Source organism: Belonocnema kinseyi, chromosome 9 (genome assembly GCF_010883055.1).
Source record: "Belonocnema kinseyi isolate 2016_QV_RU_SX_M_011 chromosome 9, B_treatae_v1, whole genome shotgun sequence".
In the NCBI taxonomy this organism is placed as follows: domain Eukaryota; kingdom Metazoa; phylum Arthropoda; class Insecta; order Hymenoptera; family Cynipidae; genus Belonocnema; species Belonocnema kinseyi.
The window spans coordinates 70,089,730-70,109,792 of NC_046665.1; the positions used below are offsets into that span (position 1 = coordinate 70,089,730).

General features: G+C 30.1%; 1 protein-coding gene across 2 annotated transcripts in view; it reads left to right on the forward strand.

The window, feature by feature from the left end:
* Positions 1 to 20,063, forward strand: part of LOC117180368 (hemicentin-1-like) — a 95,279-nt gene that overhangs the window by 46,255 nt on the left and 28,961 nt on the right. For both annotated transcript variants that reach the window (XM_033372837.1, XM_033372838.1), the window contains exons 2-3: positions 15,250 to 15,594; positions 19,119 to 19,430. In XM_033372837.1, coding sequence (XP_033228728.1) covers positions 15,250 to 15,594; positions 19,119 to 19,430 — 657 coding nt within the window. The remainder of the gene's footprint in view (positions 1 to 15,249; positions 15,595 to 19,118; positions 19,431 to 20,063) is intronic.

A 20,063-nucleotide genomic window follows, 5' to 3' on the forward strand; every position in this document is an offset into this window, starting at 1 on the left:
TTTGTGTTAAAATATTCTTATGTACTTTGTTGTTGACAAATCGTTTGTCATATATATTTATGTCAGAGCTGAATAATGAACGTACAGGAAAACAGAGATGATCTAGAGTTCTAGACGGGCGGTTGAAGGGTATTCTCGTTAGAATCTTGTTAGAATTTAGATTCAGCCCGGTTAAAACAGCGTTACAGAGATAGTCTGGCCCTCCCTATTTTTCCCGACCAGCACCTGATCAGAAAAAGGGAAAACTAACCCTTCTAAATCTCCATCGTAATTTCTACATGTGATTTGTTATGCATTTAAAATGTTTTTTTTTTTCTAAAAATGAGAATATTTTAATTGTGAAACTGTAACGTATGCATATAGCTGTATTATAATTCTTCACCCTTTCATTTTCGTTGTAACTCAAAACAACGCAAAATAAACGTACTTTTGTGGATCAGCGTTTTTCTGATTAATTATAGGCCGTTCATAAATTACGTAAAGTTTTCTTCCGAAATTTTGTAACACGTAGCCTCTTCTATTTTACGTAATTTTTCCGGCTATACTTTTTCTTTAATGTCATTATGGGTAATCTAAAAATAAAGTTCGACGATTTTTTTAGGGAATAATTAACAACATTAGTAAACTTTTAACCAAACAGTTGCATTTTTAACAAAAAGAGTTGAATTCGTAACGCATAATCCCCGTTTCACAAATCCACTTTAAAACAATTGTTCTAAACAAAATCCTTGTACAAAAATGAAAAAAATGAAGTAAAATGAGGAGAAATGTGAAAAATTTGGATTGAATCTCAGGAATTGAAGAGCGAGTATCGTTGTTTCGTTGCTGTTCTTCCCTGCTCTAATAATAATAAAAATAAAAAAGGCGAAAGAAATAAAAACAGAAAAGGGAAATGATTTGGTTGTTTGCATTTTCATTTTTCTTTCCCCTTTTTTATTTTTGTCCAATGATTTTTTTTGTAGGAAAATATTGTTTTTAAACAGGACCTTTTTAAAGAGATTAAACCACTGTAGAGCTGGAGAAAGCAATTTTGAATATATTTTTTAAATTTCAGGTCGATCGGTGAGGATTTGTTCGAGTTATGTTTCCGGCTAGTTAAAAAAAAGTGGTTTCGAGAAAAACGCGTTTAAAGTTTTAAGTACTCTTAAATCACCGGGGCATACCTGAGAGCCGTCGTAGCAGAATTGAAAATTTGGTCATTTAGACAATTTTTCCGCCCTCCATCTGTTGGTATATTATTTTTAACACCTTAAAACAGCTTTTGAAAAACAACAAAAAATTTGATTTTTTGAAAATTCTACAGTGGTTTAACGCGTAAATTACAATAGGGGTATTTTGTGGTGGTAGCCTAAATTTGGGCTCTGGATTCCTGATTTTATTTTCAGGAATTTTATGCATTGACTTGAGTAATGGGCACTAAACAGAATTTTTAATTTTATTTTAAGCTAATTTAAATTTATTTTGTTGTTGCTATAAAAGCCTTTTAACTTAGATTCTATTAACTAAACCTATTATTCAGTCCTTTTTAGTTGCTATTAAGACATAGAAGTACTGCGCCGCATTAGGGAACATGGCTGGCAACTTCACGCAAGTATACTTTTTAGGATTTTTTATTATTATATTTAGGATTTTCAAAATTATTTTTTAAGTTGAGAGCTGTATTTTGGTGTGCCACATTAGGAGCCGCTTCCTTCGTTGTTGAACGAATTCAATAATTCCGTGAATTTTTTTTCACGAAAACGGTAAAATACGTTTCCTCTTATTTTCGTTAGAAAACAATCTATTTAATGGGCGGCAGATTCTGTGCCTGATTTGAAATTGATTCGATTTGAACATGTTTTTGAACCTTTTCTTGTTCCTGACAAAAATGAAAAACTCAATTTAAAAAACATGTTTTTTAATATAAAGCAGTGGTTCACCAGGAATGAATGTTTGGAGATATGAAGCACATATTACCATCTATCTATAAAAAAAGTTACATTTAAAAGTTTTTGTTGTGAATACTTGATTACATGATCCAGATTTTTCTTGAAATTGTGCATATTTAATAATGAAATAGTCGAAAAAAGGTCAATTTTAACTCATGATGAAACTTTGATATTAAGTTGTTCTTGATATAGTTATAATCTTTAGCCGTAAAAAAATTCCTCTCTATCTCCGCTGGGTTTAGAACCCAGGTCTCACAATATAGTTAGTAGGTAAGGACACCAGACCGGTAATTTATGAGACCAGAGTTCCATACCTAGCGGAGCTAGAGAGATTTTGTTGACATCTAAAAATTACAAATAATTGTTCCGGTTAAGTCTACGTAGGTCAAACCCTCTCATTCCATTGAGAAAAAAACATGTACTCATAATTTTTAAATTAAAAAATAGAACTTTAGGGTGACCACCTGTGAATTGGAAAAGGGAAAGTTTCAATGACTTGCAATAGAAAAACATTTCTATCGCTTTCAGGCATTGTGCTGCATTTTCCATATCATTTAGATGGAAAAAGGGCTTTATTTCGAACAAGCGAGAGTAAATATACACGAGAAAGGAAACATGCAATATATTATGAGATATCGATCACCGACAGTCAAAGAGTTTGCTTTGAATAATCACACGTTTTTCGCTCGAAGGATTCACTCACTGGATAGGTGTACCTCCAAAGCAAACGTTAACCTAAAAAAAATATAAACACTGCTCTGCTTATAGTGTACGTGACCTGCACTTCATGCAAGTTCAAGCTGTTACAAATGGAAATGCATATTTTCTCGGTTCTGAACTGCAGCACAACTTTTTTATCTCTTTAAGCAATCAATATTTTAAGAAATATAAATTTTTATGCTCGCCTTTATCTTATTCAAATCTTCATCATGATTTCATTACATATTTCATTATTATAAGGATAAATAATTAAAAGTAGTTAAATATTTTCACATATTTTTTGTCTCGCGACTTTTTCTGTTATATCAATATGACAGTTTATTAGTTTCCAATTCGGAAGAATATAATTTTCAACGTTTTTACATTAATTCGACTTAAAACATTCGCAGTATTTAAGATTCTTTAATTTTTAATCGTGAAAATGACAGTGATTTTTTGTTGTTGGCAGAAATCATATTTTTTAGTAAAAAATGTATCCAATCACTTAAATTGTCACACAAAACTCCATGATATGATACTTAATGTTTAAATTCGAATATTTGAGATTTCTTTATTTCTGGGAAGTTTCCCATTTTCAATTTCGCGATGTTCTTGTTTGATATTCAAATATCGGAAGAAAATTTCACTACTAAATCTTTCGAAATTGAAAATTTTTATATTGAAAGCTTGACAATCAGTTTTAAATTTAATAATTTTAGATACAAATATTTTAAATGGTCTGGTTTCAATTTCAAACTTACAAGAATTTTGAATTTTGAATTAAATGCCTTCAGAATAAATGTAAATCAATGAAAACTTCAGCAAATAATTTCTCAACTTCAAACCCTAAAAACGCGGGTATTTTAGAATCAGGCATTAATTAAAAATTGTATTTTTCTCAAAATAATGTAATTTTCTAATATTTTGTAGACGAAATTTAATGTGTGACGTAAATTTATGTACTGTTCTTCATATCGTTTCTTAATTGCAAGAAATGCGAATTTTCATTTTTCGTAGATATAAGTTCAATTTTCTCTTCAAGATGCGGGCACAGAGTAAATCTTTTGTTGGAGATACATGCACTATTAGTACCAACTGAACAAAAGATAGAAAAAAAATAAAGCAATGGTTCAGATACTGCAACTCTTGAAAAAAATAATTTTCGTCTGAGAATTGAATTATTTTTTATTTAAAAACTTAAAAAAGGGCAATTTCTTACTAAAATGCTTAAAATAGTCCAATTTAAAACATTGGAATCCTATATAGAAATCTTTTATTTTGTTTTTTTTTACTATTAATTTTCAATATGATAAATAAAAGAAAAAGATAATAAATAATATCTTAAAATAGTCTTATTTTTCTCTAGAGATTTAGAAAAATTAAAATTTTGTTAAAAATAAACACAGATAAAAATTATTAAACTATCTGAAATTGGTCTGGCATACCTCAGAAATCAAATAATTTCTTTAATTTTGAATGGTTGCTTGTGATTTCTTATGTTGAATACTATATTTTCAATGTTTTCTCTAATAAATTATAATTTTTTAATTCAATTTAAAATGGTTCAATTGTAAGAAGTATGAATAACAATTTAAAAATTGTTCATTTTTAAGCCGTAACATTAAAAAAAGAATTGAAATGTAAAAGGGTTTAATCATAAATAAACTTAATATCACAATTATTGGTAACTAAAATTTGTGTTTAATTAGGTTAATATGAAGTTCTGTAGTAGATATTTTTTTCCTTTAATGTTTCCTATTTAGAAATACTTTTAATTTTGAACCTTTTTTTTGAGTAATTCAATTTTGAAGGTTAATCCTTGAACACTTTTCCATTTTAAACCGTCAAAACGTAGGTAAATTAACTTTTTGGGCTTAAAAAAATTTGTCTTATCAATTTTAATGCTAAATTATAATTTTTTTATGTAGTTACAATTAAAACTTCAAGGCCTCAGATGTTTCTGACTAATTTTATTTTAAATGGTTGACTTGAATCAATCTGAGTTTATTTTTTTCGGGGAAAACAGTCTTGAAAATTTTACTGTCTTAAATTGTTTGAATAAGTGAATTATTCTTAAATATAGTTATTTGTTTCAAAAATGTTTTGTTTTAAATTTGGTTAATCAATTTAGACATAGAAAAAATCAATTTTAATGTTGGAAACAGCAGAGTCGTATGTAATGTCTTACGTACAAAAATAAGCTATCATTAATCAACAACCATTTTTCAAAATGTAGTAAGAAGGAATGATAAGATAAAATTTAATTGCAGAAAGTATTTTTAAATATTTGAATTTTATTTCTTTAGATGTGAGATTTTTCCTACAACTATGGTATGTCTTTTCTTTCACTTTCAAAGTCCGCCAGGAAATTAAAAATCTGATAACAGGCGTCAGTTTTCCTGAAAATCTTTGAACTTCATTTTCTCAAGAAGGTTATCGTTTATTTTTTTTTATGCTTTCTGGGTTAGTAACATAATGGTGCATTTCTTCCGAAAGAGTTTATCTTATGTCCGCGTCTTGGAGAAGAGAAACTTGGATTCATCTTTATAAAAAATAAAAATTAGCATTTTTTTCAATAACGAGACGAGCTAAAAAAAAATCCACAGTGTAAGGTCGTTTTACTTAAAAACTGAAAAAAAAGTTTATGAGCATTTTTCTCTATAGTGCGTTTTTTCAAAATTTTCGCTTAAATATTTAAAAAGTCGGCTTTTTTTATATTTTGTTAAAATAATATAATTTTCTTATATTTTGTAGACAAAACTTAATGTATCAACACAAGTTGAAATAATTGTATTTTTTGAAACAAAAATACAATTATAGCCTTCTTGTTTTTGTCTAAAATGAGAATTAAATTTTTCGTAACAATAAATCCAATTTTATCTTCTTCAAGATTCAAGCACAAAAAAACACTTTTGGGATAAATGCACCGTTAGTACTATCTCAGAAGAATTAAGAAAGATCAAAACAATGGTTCAGATACAGCAGCACATAAGAAACATTTCTTTCGTCTAAATGGTAAAATGCAGTTTGTTTAAAATCCCTTGAAAAACAATATATTCTGTCCCGACACGATTCTGTGACTTTAGCGTACACAGCCTGCACATCTGAAATGAATTCGACCTATATTTTTATAAATTTCGAATACCTTCAATTAAAAATGATTATTTATTAATTATTGTTTCAAAAAAATTTTAAATTGAATATTCAAAAAAAATTTTAACAATGCATTTCTAAATTGTTTATATATTTAATTTTAGTGAATAAAATCCGTCAAATTTACCGCGCGCTTGGAAACCTTGCAAGGAAAAAAAATACTTGAGGCAAACGAATGAATCAAGAATATATTAAACTCAAAGAAAGTGTCCAGATAGATTAGGTAAATGTTTAGTTAGTTTGAGTTGACATTTAGTTATCTTATGTGAATTATTCTCGTACATCACTAATTTTGACAAAGTTGCGAAGTTCGAGAGTTTATTATTTTCGACAGATTCTGTATAATTTTATTATGTTTAGATTAGAAAAACATTTAGTTGCTATAGAAATTTATCAACTTACAGTAGCTAATTTTTCGTCTGGTATCGAGAAAATGATTTTCCCTGAAATCCGTATAATGCATGTGGTGGATCTTTCTAAATTCTTCGTTTGTTTTCAGCTAAATGTTTAGCTATAACAAGGAATAATATCCCTGTCACAGCTCAATTTTTTTTACCGTGTGTATTTACTAATATTTAACTAAAAACATTAGGCCGAATTGGGCTAAAATAAAAAATTCTATCTTCATCTGAAAATTCAGGTCTCATGTGTATTTCTATCCACTTGGTAAGAAACGACGAAAAATTGTGGCAGCTTTATAGCCCCTCTTCTATATCAATTAATTTGAGTTGATTTAGACAAGTGCCATGAATCTTGACTGAACTTGACTGTCACGAACTGGGCGATTTTCTCTGATAAAGAGGTGTGTTTTTCGGGGGTCCCCAACCTTCATCACCATTAGCGTCCCTTGCTATGAAAAGGCACAATTACATGAAATATATGTACCTACCATACGGATAAACACAGGACCGAAGCCTAAAGCCAGGTCGAGCATTCTTCACCCCTCTTGCTGCTGCCGTCGTTATGGACTCTGTTCGTTCGAGCGTAATTTCGGAATGGCACATTAATTACGTCGGATTATTAACATCGCCATTGCCATCAATGAATTTCATAGCTCTGCCATTCCACAAAGGGAGACTACATACACATAGATAGCATAGGGGTCGGGATCAGCTTCCATTTCAACCTAATTCAACGAAGCCCTTATACGATTGAGGACCCATGTCACGGCCAGAAAATACCGAATAAATTAATACCTGATTGATGCTGTTGATTAATTGATATTAGTTATTTCATCCCGTTTGTAATTGTATTCGAATTTGGATTAAAAAATGGCGAAAAGTTGAAAAAACCATAAATAAGGTTTGTTTTTTTGTTCGCAAAATGGTAGATTTAAGTTCATTCCTGGATTTCGTAGTCACGGGCAGAAACTCTTATCGTTGCAGTCGAATATCAGCCCGTTCGTCGTATTTTTTTCGCGACACTCGAAGCAAGACACAACGCAAGTCTCGAGACAATATTCGATACGAGGATCAAAGAATAATTCAAGACGAGACTCAGGACAAGACTTAAGACAAGACTCAACACGAGACTCAAGACAAGATTTGAGACTCGAGAAGAGGCTCAATGTGAGCCTCAAGTCAAGATTCGATAGGAAGATTGAAAAGTGACACATTTAAAGTCTCGAGACAAAATTCGAGAGAAAACTCAAGACGAAATCCAAGACGAGACTCTGAATACGATATGATACGAGACTCGAGAAGATACTCAATACGGGACCAGAGACATTATTTTAAACGTGACTCGTGATGAGTTTGAGATGAGATTCGAGACGAGATTCAATACAACACTTGAGACATGACACGGGACAAGATTTGAGACCAGATTCAAGAAGACGCTCAATATGAGACTCGACACAAGACTCAAAACAAGACTCGATACAAGATTTAAGGTAAAACTCGATACAAGATTTGAGATGGAAATCTAGACAAGATTGGAAAGAAGTAGAGGGAGAGTTTTGGCGCAAAACTTAATTTTTACTTCGACAAAAAAGAATTTTGAATTCGATTTTTTTATCGAAGAAATATCAGTAGTGTCGTAATTAAAAAAAATTTATTACAGCATTCGGAGGTCGATAACACATATTTTCATCCTAATTTTCCGGATGTAGAAGGTAGTAAAAAAATTTAAAACCAAAATTAAAAATGTTTAATTTTAATTTTCTCGCCAATACACGTGTAAATGGTTTTGGTACAATATGGTTATGCAATATTGTATCAATATTGCCGCAATGTTATGCAAAGTAATGTCCATTCGCGCACTATCTTGCTGACAAATAGTGGGGGTAAAGGGGAAAACGTTCTCTCTTTAATGCTCCCAATTCGACTCCCCAACTGCACTGGGTACGCGTCGCATCGGCATTAACATTGGCTGTTAATGGCACGCTTTTTTGAAATGATTAAATATGCAAAGAAATTGTTTACAATATATAATAATTAAAAAGTACAAAAAAATATGATGAATTATGTAAAATTTAAATTTGTAAAGAAGTTATTCCTTTTTTTGAATTTAAAATCAATAATTGATTTGTGAAGAGTCCCTGGCGGACCGAAGGAACCAAATGGAACATCTACAAAGTACTCGTAAAGACCCCATTCGGTTCCTTTTGAAAAAAACGCGAAAAACAGCAAAATCAACTTTTAAATTGTTAAAATTCGAATTCTACGTTAAAATTACCTATAGAAGGTCACGGAATAATCGCAATATTTCTTTTTTGCAACGGCAGAAAGTTTAAAAAAATATAAGACGTATAACGTCTGTTGACTGCTACACTTCAAACGCATCGCCTGTAAGTAGCAGACAACAGGCGTTATACGTCTTATATTTTTTTAACTTTTTACCATTGCAAAAAAAAAACTATTGCGATTATTCCGTGACCTTCTATAGGGAATTTTAACGTAGAATCCGAATTTGAACATTTGAAAAGTTGATTTTGGTGTTTTTTTCGAATTTTTAAAAACGGAACCGAATGGGGACCCAATGGGGTCTTTACGGGTATTTTGTAGAGGCTCCATTCGGTTCCTCCGGTCCGCTAGGGGTAAAATCATATACTTAATTAACCTTTGACTCTAAAAGACTATTTTGTGATTTAAAAACTAATTTCATTACTGCTATTAAGATTATTTATTATACAAAATTGACTTAAAAATGTAATCATTTCAAAAGGGAATACAAATGTGACGCATATGTAGTACAGTTGGGGTCCCGAATTGGGAGCACTGAAGAGAGAACAATTTCCCCTTTACCCCCATTATTTTTCTGGAAAAGAGCGCGCGAAGGCGCCATCACTCTGCGCGTCACGTGAACCTCTACGCAGTGTTGCATTGAACGTGCCATAGTTTACCTAACATTACAGTATAATTGCTACAATATTGCATAATTACATTGTCTATGTTTTAGTAATGTTGTAGAAATGTTGCTGCAATATATATTGTTAATTGAGTAAACAATCTTAAACCAAATGTATCAAACTATTTCTACGTCTTTTGGCGGGAAAATTCAAATAAAAAAGTTTGATTTTGGTTTTTAATTTTTTAACTACCTTCCACATCTCTTAAAATTACGAAGAAAATATATTTTATTGCCCTTTGAATGCTCTACTCAATAGAATAAAAAATCAGGGCAGTACTGCAATTTCTTCGATAAAAAAATCGTATTTGAGAGAGCAGCATGGGGAAAGATTGATTTAATTCTTTGGTTTTTCTTTATGTTTTGAACTTTCTCAAATTAAATTAAAAGTCTTTTGAATTTTTCGTCTATTCTGCTCACTTTTATTTGACTAAGTTCAATAGGATTTTTTTGATTTTCTAACTTTATTTCAATTTAATAAAATTTTTATGAATTTTAACCAAGTCTCTTGAATTTGCACGAAAATTGCTAAATGCACTCCCAGTTTAATGAAATCAGTGGAATATTTTTAGAATTTTTCCAAATTATTTTAATTATTTTGAATTTTATTTCAATTGATTTAAATTTACTTTCAATCATTAAGCATTTATCATGAATTCATTTACATGCACTTGGAATTTTTATAAATTTTATCGATTGTTTTGAATTTTTTTGAATTCAAAAGATCATTAGTTGGGTCCTTACCAAGAAGCTGTAAAATTTAAGTACCTGCCGTTTGACCAATTTCTATAATTTTATAGATTTTCAAAATTAATACTAAGATAAAGTACTTACATAAAAGTAGATTTCAGCTTTTTTTATAACTAAGAGAGATGAAATATGGCACAAATATTGCAGGAGGTGGGAGAAGTAACTCTAAAAATTACAGAAAATTTATCAATATTTAGTGAAAAATCAATCAAATTGATTGAGCACGCTGTTGGAAGTTTAGAGGTTGAAATTTTCAATTTGGAACACTTCTTCACATTTTAAGCTAATTAATTTTGGATGGTTGATTCTAAAATTGGCTAATTTTTAAGAATTTAAATTTAAGATTATGTTTTAGACTTAGGATTAATTATTCATACTTTAGGAATTCGGGTTTAGATCAAAATGAAAACGATTTCAATGATAAAATCATTTAAAACCTGTGACTTCTCATTTTAAAGCGCTGGTAATTGATTTTTTAATGAAATCGATAAAAACAAAATAGTTTTTATTGTAGCATCAAAAATGTGCAGTTGTAAATTAAAATGTTCTAATTTTCTGCATATCAAAGTTGACAATGGTTTATCAGTTTTAGTTTTAAAGTATTGAAAATTAAATAATTTGAAATTGAAGGATTGAACCGGAAAAAGATTGATGACAAACGATTGGAAATTAAATATATTTAGATTGAAGTATTGAAATTTAAACGCACTGAGTTTTGAGTTGTTGAATTCCCATACAATTAAAGGATTTGTCAGTTTAGACTGCTTAGTGCTGATAATTACAAATTCTTGAATTATTTTAGTTTTGAGATTAAAATGTTTAGTTATATAGGTCCTTTTTTAAATTCTCTAAATTTGAAGACTTTGAATTTGAAGTTATATAAATGTTATGGGTTTCTACTTGTAAATTGAACTTTTTAAACTCTTGCATCTTGGTTTTTAATTTCAAATTGCTGGAAAAGGGAGAAACTTGGGAATAGAGGTAAAACTGCAAAGCTTGGTATCTTTTAAAATGTTAATATTAAAAAAATTTGATTAAAAATTGAATTCACTGGAAATCTTGTTACCAAAGAGCAAGAAAGCTTATGTAAAGTGGTAAGTGAGGGAGAAAAGGAACCTGGTGTTCGAAAGTCTCATTTCTCGTCTCCGGACACTCATTAAGGAATGAAGCAGCAGGCACGTTTAGTGCCATAAAGGAACACAGCAGCATTCAAGAATTCAAATGCAGCGTTTCCACAGAATGTGATTATAATATCAGCAAACTTTTTTTTCTATTCGTGAAATATACAAACCGATTTTAAGTGGCTGTGCAATTTAAACATTGACGATAAGCTTTTGGTTGAATAGACGATACCTATTAGGGTAGCCTCAAAAAGGCTCTTCTTTTGAAAAGTGAAAGCATCTTTATATTTTTTCAAAGTGTAGGTCGAATAATGTAGTTAGACCACTAGAAGATTTCGATTGAATAATTTTAAGATCTGCCTTTAAAATTATTATTTTTTTTGTAGAATTGTTATAGATTCCCATTCGAATGATTTTTTTCGCCATAATATTGCTAGCAGACAATTTTCCATAGTTTCTGATGTATTGAAAACTGATTAAAATCAAACAAAAAATTAAGCACAATGAAAATTATCCCAAAAGCTCGTAATTTTGTAATTGTTTGGCACAAAATTCTCATATTGCACTCCTTGCAGGCCACAGAAAGTTTGTAGCATTTCCTGAAGAAACCGTTTTATAACTATCGACATTATAGATTTAAAAAGAATGCTTTTTCATGAGCCGAATGCTCCTTTTCTTTAAACAATCTAATCACAAGCACAAAAATCAGATACCTCTGGTTGTAGATAGAAACTTAAAAAATAGTTTTTACTAAGTACTTTATCTTACAACAGGTACCAAACAACAGGTACCTAAATTTTACAGCTTTTCGGCAAGGACCCAACTAATGATCTTTTGAATTCAAAAAATTCAAAACAATCGAAAAAATTCATAAAAATTCCACTGATTTCATTAAACTGGGAGTGCATTTAGCAAACATCGTGCAAATTCAAGAGACTTGGTTAAAATTCATAAAAATTTGATTAAATTGAAATAAAGTTAGAAAATCAAAAAATTCCTAATGAATTTAGTCAAATAATAGTGAGCAGAATAGACGAAAAATTCAACAGACTTTTAATTTAATTTGAGAAAGTTCAAAACATAAAGAAAAACCAAAGAATTAAATCAATCTTTCCCCATGCTGCTCTATCGAATGCGATTTTTTTTATTGAAGAAATTGCAGTACTGCCTTGATTTTTTATTCTATTGAGTAGAGCGATTTGAAGAGATAAAAAGTTATGTAAAAGTTAAGAGTTACGATTTGAAGAGATAAAAATGCGGTTTCCCCAGTTTCATACTATCAAAAAATTAGAACAAATAAAGTTTGATTGAAGTTCTTGTAATCTGAGGATAGTTGTTTGTTCTTGAAACATTTTTTGTCGTTTGATTCTCTCTATGATAACAAAAAGGTTTACAGTGAAATGTACTATTATCTGATCATATAATGATCAACTTTTTTTGTTAATCTTGCAAAAATGATAAAAATGATCTAAAAATGAAGGCTTAAATAATGATAATTACATAATATAGTGAGGTAGTAAAATTTTAAGAACAGAATTATTTCCCGAAGTTAAAAAACATTGGAAATTAGAATTTTCTTTTTTTCAATAATAATAATTGGACAGATTGAGAAATAAATTTGATCAAAATGTTATAAATAGAATATTTTTGCCAATTTTTGATCATTTGGCAAGCAAATTAAGAAAAGAATTGTTGCTTTTACCATTAACAAATGATTTATAATTTATACATTCTCTTTTAGAAATACATGGTTATCAAATTTCTTTTCTAGAACAAATTTCCAGAAAATTCAAAAGTACGAGCTAAGAACAGCCATTTAAAGTCAAATTCATGCATTATCCAAACAATCAGGTAATGAAGACCAAAGACTGTGCGATTTTTGATCATTTAATTCCACCTATTTTTTTAAACAGAATACCTCTAATAATAATTTTTTATTCATTTCTTGTTGTGAATTTGGCTTTTTCGGAGTTTTTACATTAAACTTTTTTGAGGCAGGACTTAGAATCATCATATCGAATACTTTTAGGGCTCAAACTCCATTATTTGATTTATATTTTGAAAAAATCTAAGTTTTTCAAGAAAAGCCTTTTTTGGGCCATCCTAATAACTATCATATCAGGCAGCATTCATCCAACCAAGGTAATCACTTAACTCTTGGTGTTATGCCTTGATGGCGAGTAAGAACAGCTCGATTTTATTGGCAGTCATCAATCGCTCGTAATCCTGGAGAGCCATTGACTGAGCTATCATTCTCGTCCTAAATCTCCTTCTCTCCGCGATCCTAAAATGCAATGAGCGCCCGGAGAATTATTTCGAAATAAGGATTAATGTCTCCCAGAACATCTGAGATTAATTATGCCCCTCGCGGTCCCCTAGGGGACGATAAAATTTCTTAGATCGCCTTTCTTCGTACTGGCTTCTAATTCGGATAAATTTTCTCCACTTCTTACGGAATTAAGAAGCAGATATATGGATAGTATAGTAGTTGGAGGAATATAAGATCAGAGGCGATAAAAGAAGCTTATTTTGAGAAGAGATCCAATACCTGGGGCGCCATATCAGACAGTAACCGGAATATTTCTTATCCCAAGGGTACATAACATATAAGAATAAGAGGAAGTCACGATACCCTTTCTAATTTCGTGCCGGGTGACGGAATCGATTTCTGCCGGAAGAGACTGTGCTTTTTAGAATTTTACATGGAACTTACTGCCTGTTGGAGTAATAGGTGGTTCAAAAACGGATTGGAAATTTTTGTTGTTGAAGTTGTCCCGCAACATTTCTCTTTATTTTTAGGTACAGAATACAAATGGAAAATTACTTTTTGAATTTTTTTCCCATAACCGTGTTTTATAGGGTCTCAAAAAAACATCACGAGTAAAAAATTTGTAAGAAAATTAATAATTAATTTGACCAAAAATATTATTTTAACATTTTATTATTATTCATAACAAAATTCTCATCGAATAATGCTATAAAGTTGATGTTTTACTGGAAAATTCCAACCTTTTTTAAGCTTTTCACTTACCGTGAGGTAAGCATTAATGCAGGTTAACAAACATATTTGTTTAAAAAATTAATTACTGTTTGTAACTATATTTTCTCAGAGTAATGCTAGAAAGTTGCGGTTGTATTTAAAACGTCCAACTTTTTGTGAACCTTTCACTTTGTTAGAGCGAGAGGAACTGCTGAGTTCTTAATATCAGAAGGGGAGAGCCCCGTCCTTATCCTAAACGTATACTTTTTTAGTCTTTATTTTCTAAACTAAACCTACAAAAGAAAGAAATTGCTCAAGGAAATCATTCTCTCTGTTGTTTCTTTATTACATCTTCATGGCTTTTACACTAAGAAAAAGTTGACAATTTCAGAAAACATTCAACTTTTCAGCATTACTCTAGAAATTTGAATCAAACATTAACATTTTTCTACACTACCTCGGAATTCCCGTAGCTTAGGATCAAAAGTTGCAAACTGATCGAAACTTAGGGTTTCACGAAGGCTTTATTTTTGTACGAAAAAGCTGATTTATTTTCCTATTTTGAGTTTCTGAGTTTATATCTTATATTAGAAATATTCTACAGTACGTCAGAATTCCCCTAGCTTATTTCTCTAGGATGGGAGAATTCCGAGACACTGCAGAAAAATTCTTATGTCATATATGAACTCAAAATACGGAAAGATATCAGCTTTTTTGTCCAAAAATAAAACCTCCGTGAAATCTCAATCTTTGCTGAGTTTTACACTTTTCACCCTAGGCTAGGAGATAATTGTGGGGTATAGGAGACATTCTGAGTTAGGATACGGATTCAACGGTTCAAAATTCATAAGGGTAGCCTAGTCACATGTAAAGTTGAGACAACTTTTTTCGTGCGCTATATATACCGTATTTACTGTAGTTTCATTATCTACCGTGGGGTGGCATCTTATGCGTATTAAATTTCGTGGGGTTTGCAGAATCTCTAAATATAACCAATTTTCAAAACAGAAAAATATTTATTTATTTTTCTTTTGAAATCGAATAAATTTAGGGGCGAGGAGAAAGAGCATGTAAAGAAAAATGAAATCATCTTTATTTATTAAGTATCAGAAGAAGATATAGAAATATGGGTTTAGCAGTAAAGGATTAATGACTTTAAAACATGGTAAATAAGATTTTTTAAATTCCATAACGCTTAGAACCTCTTTATGACTTTAAAAACACATTCACGAAGCCTCTATTAAGTTACACGTCATTTAATTTGTTTCAGTACCAACATTGGATGTGGTGGCAGTTTCTGAGCACTCTGCAAAATTACCATGTGACCTTACACCCAAGAAAGGAAACGAGATGGCTTTTATGGTCTTCTGGTACAAGAATGAAAATGGAGGCGAGCCTATCTACAGTGTTGATGCTCGTACAACATTGATCAGTGATGGAAAACTCTGGTCGAAAAAAAATGTTCTTGGTGATAGGGCAAAAATGAGGACCAGTTCGAATCCTGCTATTTTAGAAATTAATCCAGTATTACCAGAAGATGAGGGACTCTACACGTGCAGGGTTGATTTCAGAGACACTCCTACAAAAAATCAGAAGATCAATTTTACAGTAATCAGTAAGTCTATTTTTTTTGTATGATTAGTAGGAAATTATATCATGCTATTTACAGATAAATTTTTGTTATCAATTCAAGAGACTCCTTACTTAACATATTTTTGTTTTATTTAACCAAAAATAACTTCCATATAAAGAAAATCGTTTTAAATGAAAGAAACATTTTCATGTGAATAAAAATCATTTCTTTGAATCAACAGAAATTTCTTTGGCTGAAAGCCCATGAATATATATATTTTTTGATTGAAAGAAATTTTCTTCGAATCAAAGAACCTTTTTTCTGAATGTATAAAACATACTTACTCAATAATACTACAATTCAATGTTTAATGAATAATACTTGCTAAAAGACAGTAATTTTTATTTTAATAAACAAAGGAGCACATAAATTTTGACACAAGAGAATTTTGAATCACATTTATTCGTTTAGAGGATTATTTTCAGTTTAATTAATTTTATAATGCTTTGAAATGTAAAAATTACCTAATAAGTCGATTTCAAGTAACTGATTTTCCAAATTTGAAAAATTGCAGATTTTAGTGTTTGAATTTCAAATTTGTCACATTGTCAAAATTCGAATTAAAATTTGTAGAACTTAAGAGCTGAATTGAAAAAAAAATTTTTGAATCCTTAAATATTTCAAATACTTGAATTTGTATTGTAAAAATTACGAAGGCTTCAAAGTTTAATATTTTAAACTCTATAAAACTTGAATATTTGGAACTAAAAATATTTTTAACTAAAAATTTAAATAAAAAATATTTCTAAAATTTTATATGTTCAAATTTTTGAACTGTTTGAGTTTTAGAGTAAGAATTTTTAGCTGACTGAGTTCATAACGTAAAAATGTTCAAAAAATGTTATGAACAATTTTGAAACTGTTGAACATATTATAATACCGTAAAATTCAAACGTAATTTCTTAAAAGAATATTTCTATAATTAAATAAAAAAAAATTATGAGTTTAAAAAATATTTTTTCGTATATTGTAGCATTATGGAATTTTCAGTGAAGTAACATTTCTGAATAGTTTAGGTATATCTAATATTGACAATTCTGTCAATGACAAAAAAGTTTGCTTTCCTTATTGGAAGTAGGGGAGGCCACACTATAACAGATAATGAACCTCGATTTTATAATCAATTATTTAAATGTAAAATAATTAATTTAGTTCAAGTATAATTTGGGTCGCTACATGTCCTATATGTGCCTAGGGGAAAAATGTAAAATTTTGAAAGTTTTAGGCTCCGTAATGTAATATTTATTCACGAGGAAGTTAATAAAACAATGTGTTTTCCACGTATTTCGAGTCGCTAAGTTGGAATCCAATATTATAATTTTTCTACAGCACTTTAGAATTCCCCTAGCTTAGGGTAAAAAGTGTAAAACTCAGCAAAACATGATATTTGTTTAATTAAATAGACCACAGTTATAACCTAAAACCTATTTTTTCATATATTTAAGCATCAATGAATTTTCAGTAATGTAACATTTCTGAATACTTCAGATTTCTGATTTTTAATTGAAATATTTTATTATGATTAATTTTAAATTTCAAATTTTTCCATTTTATTAATGGGAACTGACGATAATGCTTTATTAAAGATTGAATTCAGAAAATTATATGGGTTTTAAAATTTGTCTACAGTGATATCGTAGTACAGGATAAAAAAGGAAAGTCAAAAGAACCATCCGATTAATTAAAATTCTTTTCCAAACTGTAATTAGATTTTTTTCAAAGTCCTATTTTCTAGTCTAATAGTATCCTGATTGTGAAAATTCGAGCCTGAGAAATTAAATAATCTAGACCGACAAAATATAGTTCAAAACCCAGTACGAATAAAATTTTGCAAACTTTCAACTTTTAATTTGGTCAATTATCAAATGTTCAATGCCAAAGAATTTGAACTAAAACGCTACTTTATAAAATCGTTTAATAAAAGTGGGCTCTAAATTCAACTTATTGTAATTTTAAAATTATTTTCTAAAGTTTAATTAATTTTTTTAATCCCCTACTTGATTATTTCTGATAATACTCTGATTGTGAAAATTGTAGCCTGCGAAATTAATTAATAGAAAGCGACAAAATAAACTGCAGGACCTATTTTTAATTAAAAATTAAAATTTTAGGTGTATGACTTACAAATTTTTAATTGTTAATTTGCTCCATTATAAAGTGTTAAATTTCAAATAGTTCTAAATTAAATCAAATTATTTAATAAAAGTAGTTTCTGAGTTAAATATATTGTAATTTACAACGCCTTTAAGTATGTGTTTTTAAAATTTTGATATAGTGAAGTAGAATGAAATTAAGTAAGAAAGTTCAAAGAACCAACAAATTAATTAAATTCTTTTCGACAGTGTAATTAATTTTTCTAAAGGCCTCTTTTTTCGTTCTTTTAATATCCCAATTACGAAAATTTGTGCATTGAAATTAGATTATCTCGAATAGAAAACTATAGCTTGAAACCAAGTTCAGATTTTTAATTTTAAATGTAAAAGCTGCAAATTTTCAAGTTATGTTTTTTTCTTCAATTATAAACTGTTCAATTTAAAAGAGTTCTATCTTGAATGCTTTATCATAACATCGTTTATTAAAGATGGCTATAAACATAATAGATTTTAATTTCTAAACTTTTAGAGTATGTGGTTTTTTAAAATAATAGTGATGCAGTACAAAATTAAGCACGAAAGTACAAAAAAACCACCGATCCTTAAATATTTTGTTGAAAGTGTAATTACATTTTTTTAAAGATCTATATTTATCGTTCTTGTAATACTCTCATTGTGGAAATTCAAAATCAAGAAAGAAAATAATAATGTAACACAATAAACTATGTAGTTTCAAACTTAGTCAAAATAAAAAATTAAAACATTAAATGTAAAGGTTGAAAATTTTTTCCGTCCAATTTTGTCAATTAGGAGCCGTTGAAAAAAACTTACTGATATTTTTAAACTATTAATTTAGAAATGTCCGCATTTATCCTACATTTTCTAAATTATCCCGTTTGACAGTAAGTTTATTATAATTCGAACGATTTAAAATTGAAATTGAGGCCCCCAATCAAAGAAGTGCTTATAAATTTAGGCCGCCTAGAGTAAGGAGGGGGGGAGGGGGGGGGCTCACTTCGCTTAAAACTCAAGTGAGAAGAGCTCGCTCCACTTTGAGAGTCAGAAAGTTATAACTGATTCTTTGATCCGGGCCCTGAATTTTTTAGCTTTGAAATGCTGATCTTGAAATTATTCAGTGCTCTCCGTTTTAATACATTTTTTTAAAGACTTTCTCTGCAATCCGCATGAACAAAATTCAAAGTTTTTTTACTCATTAAGTAAAATTAATTCAACCAAAAAGTACATCCCAATGATTAAACAGGTGTTATATTTAACAAATGCCTATTATCACACGAGAATTTACAGTTGAAAGGTTTCTTTGTGGTTTTTGATGCATGTTAATAAATGTTCTTATTAAACAACAAACGAGCAAAGAAAAGTTTCTTAGAGGAAATTTCTCCTTCCTGTAATTAGTACCACCTGAGACACCGCTGATCTATACGAGTACGGGGAACTTGGCGAACATACTGCAACCTTTCAACGAGGACAGCCCGCTGTCTATGGTTTGTAAAGTCACTGGTGGAAAACCGCCACCTAAAGTTGTTTGGTACTTGGAAAATAAAATACTCGATGAAAGTTATACTTCGGAAATGGGAGACACTACCGTCAATCGCCTCGACATTTCAAAAGTGACTAGAGATTTTTTAAGAGCAAGGCTCATTTGCAAGGCTCATAATAGTCACCTCGTTAAGCCTGCTGTTTCTGAAATCATCTTGAAAGTCAATCGTAAGTGTGGTCTTACAATTATGAAAATTTTAGTGTCTTTTTATAAGAATCTTTTTAAAAAATAAGCAGAGAGTGGCCGCAAAGACCAAAATTCTAATCTTATTAGATTTTTAATATAGAACCTTTCATAAATGGAATAAAAGAAATTTAAATTGAGAAATTTTCGATTTATTATTTTCGGAACTGCCGCAACCTAATTTTCTTTAAAAAACGGTCTTCAAAATAAGGTTTTCTAGCCTAATAAGGTGATAATAAATTCCATCAATTCTTTCCTCTTCTCTCCAAATGTCGCCCTCTACCCACTCTTCTATCGTATTCTGGTCTAGCCTATCCTATCCGATCCTATATATTCATCCCACTACTTCCCTTCAATTGAACCTCACTCCCCTAAACTACGAACCATAAGACTTCCCTCTGCCCTTCCGTCCACGCCCATCCCCATTACTTCAATTACTTCCCCTCCTCTGAGACCTTTCCCTAACTCTATCATTTCCCCTCTCATACTAGCCTGCATAAGCCAATCACCAACCTGTCCCTACTTTCCCTCTCCCCTCCTATTGATTCACAACTACTCTGCACCCCTATTCTTTCTCCTCTATTTAAGCTCCTCTTACTTTTTATCCTCCATTCTCT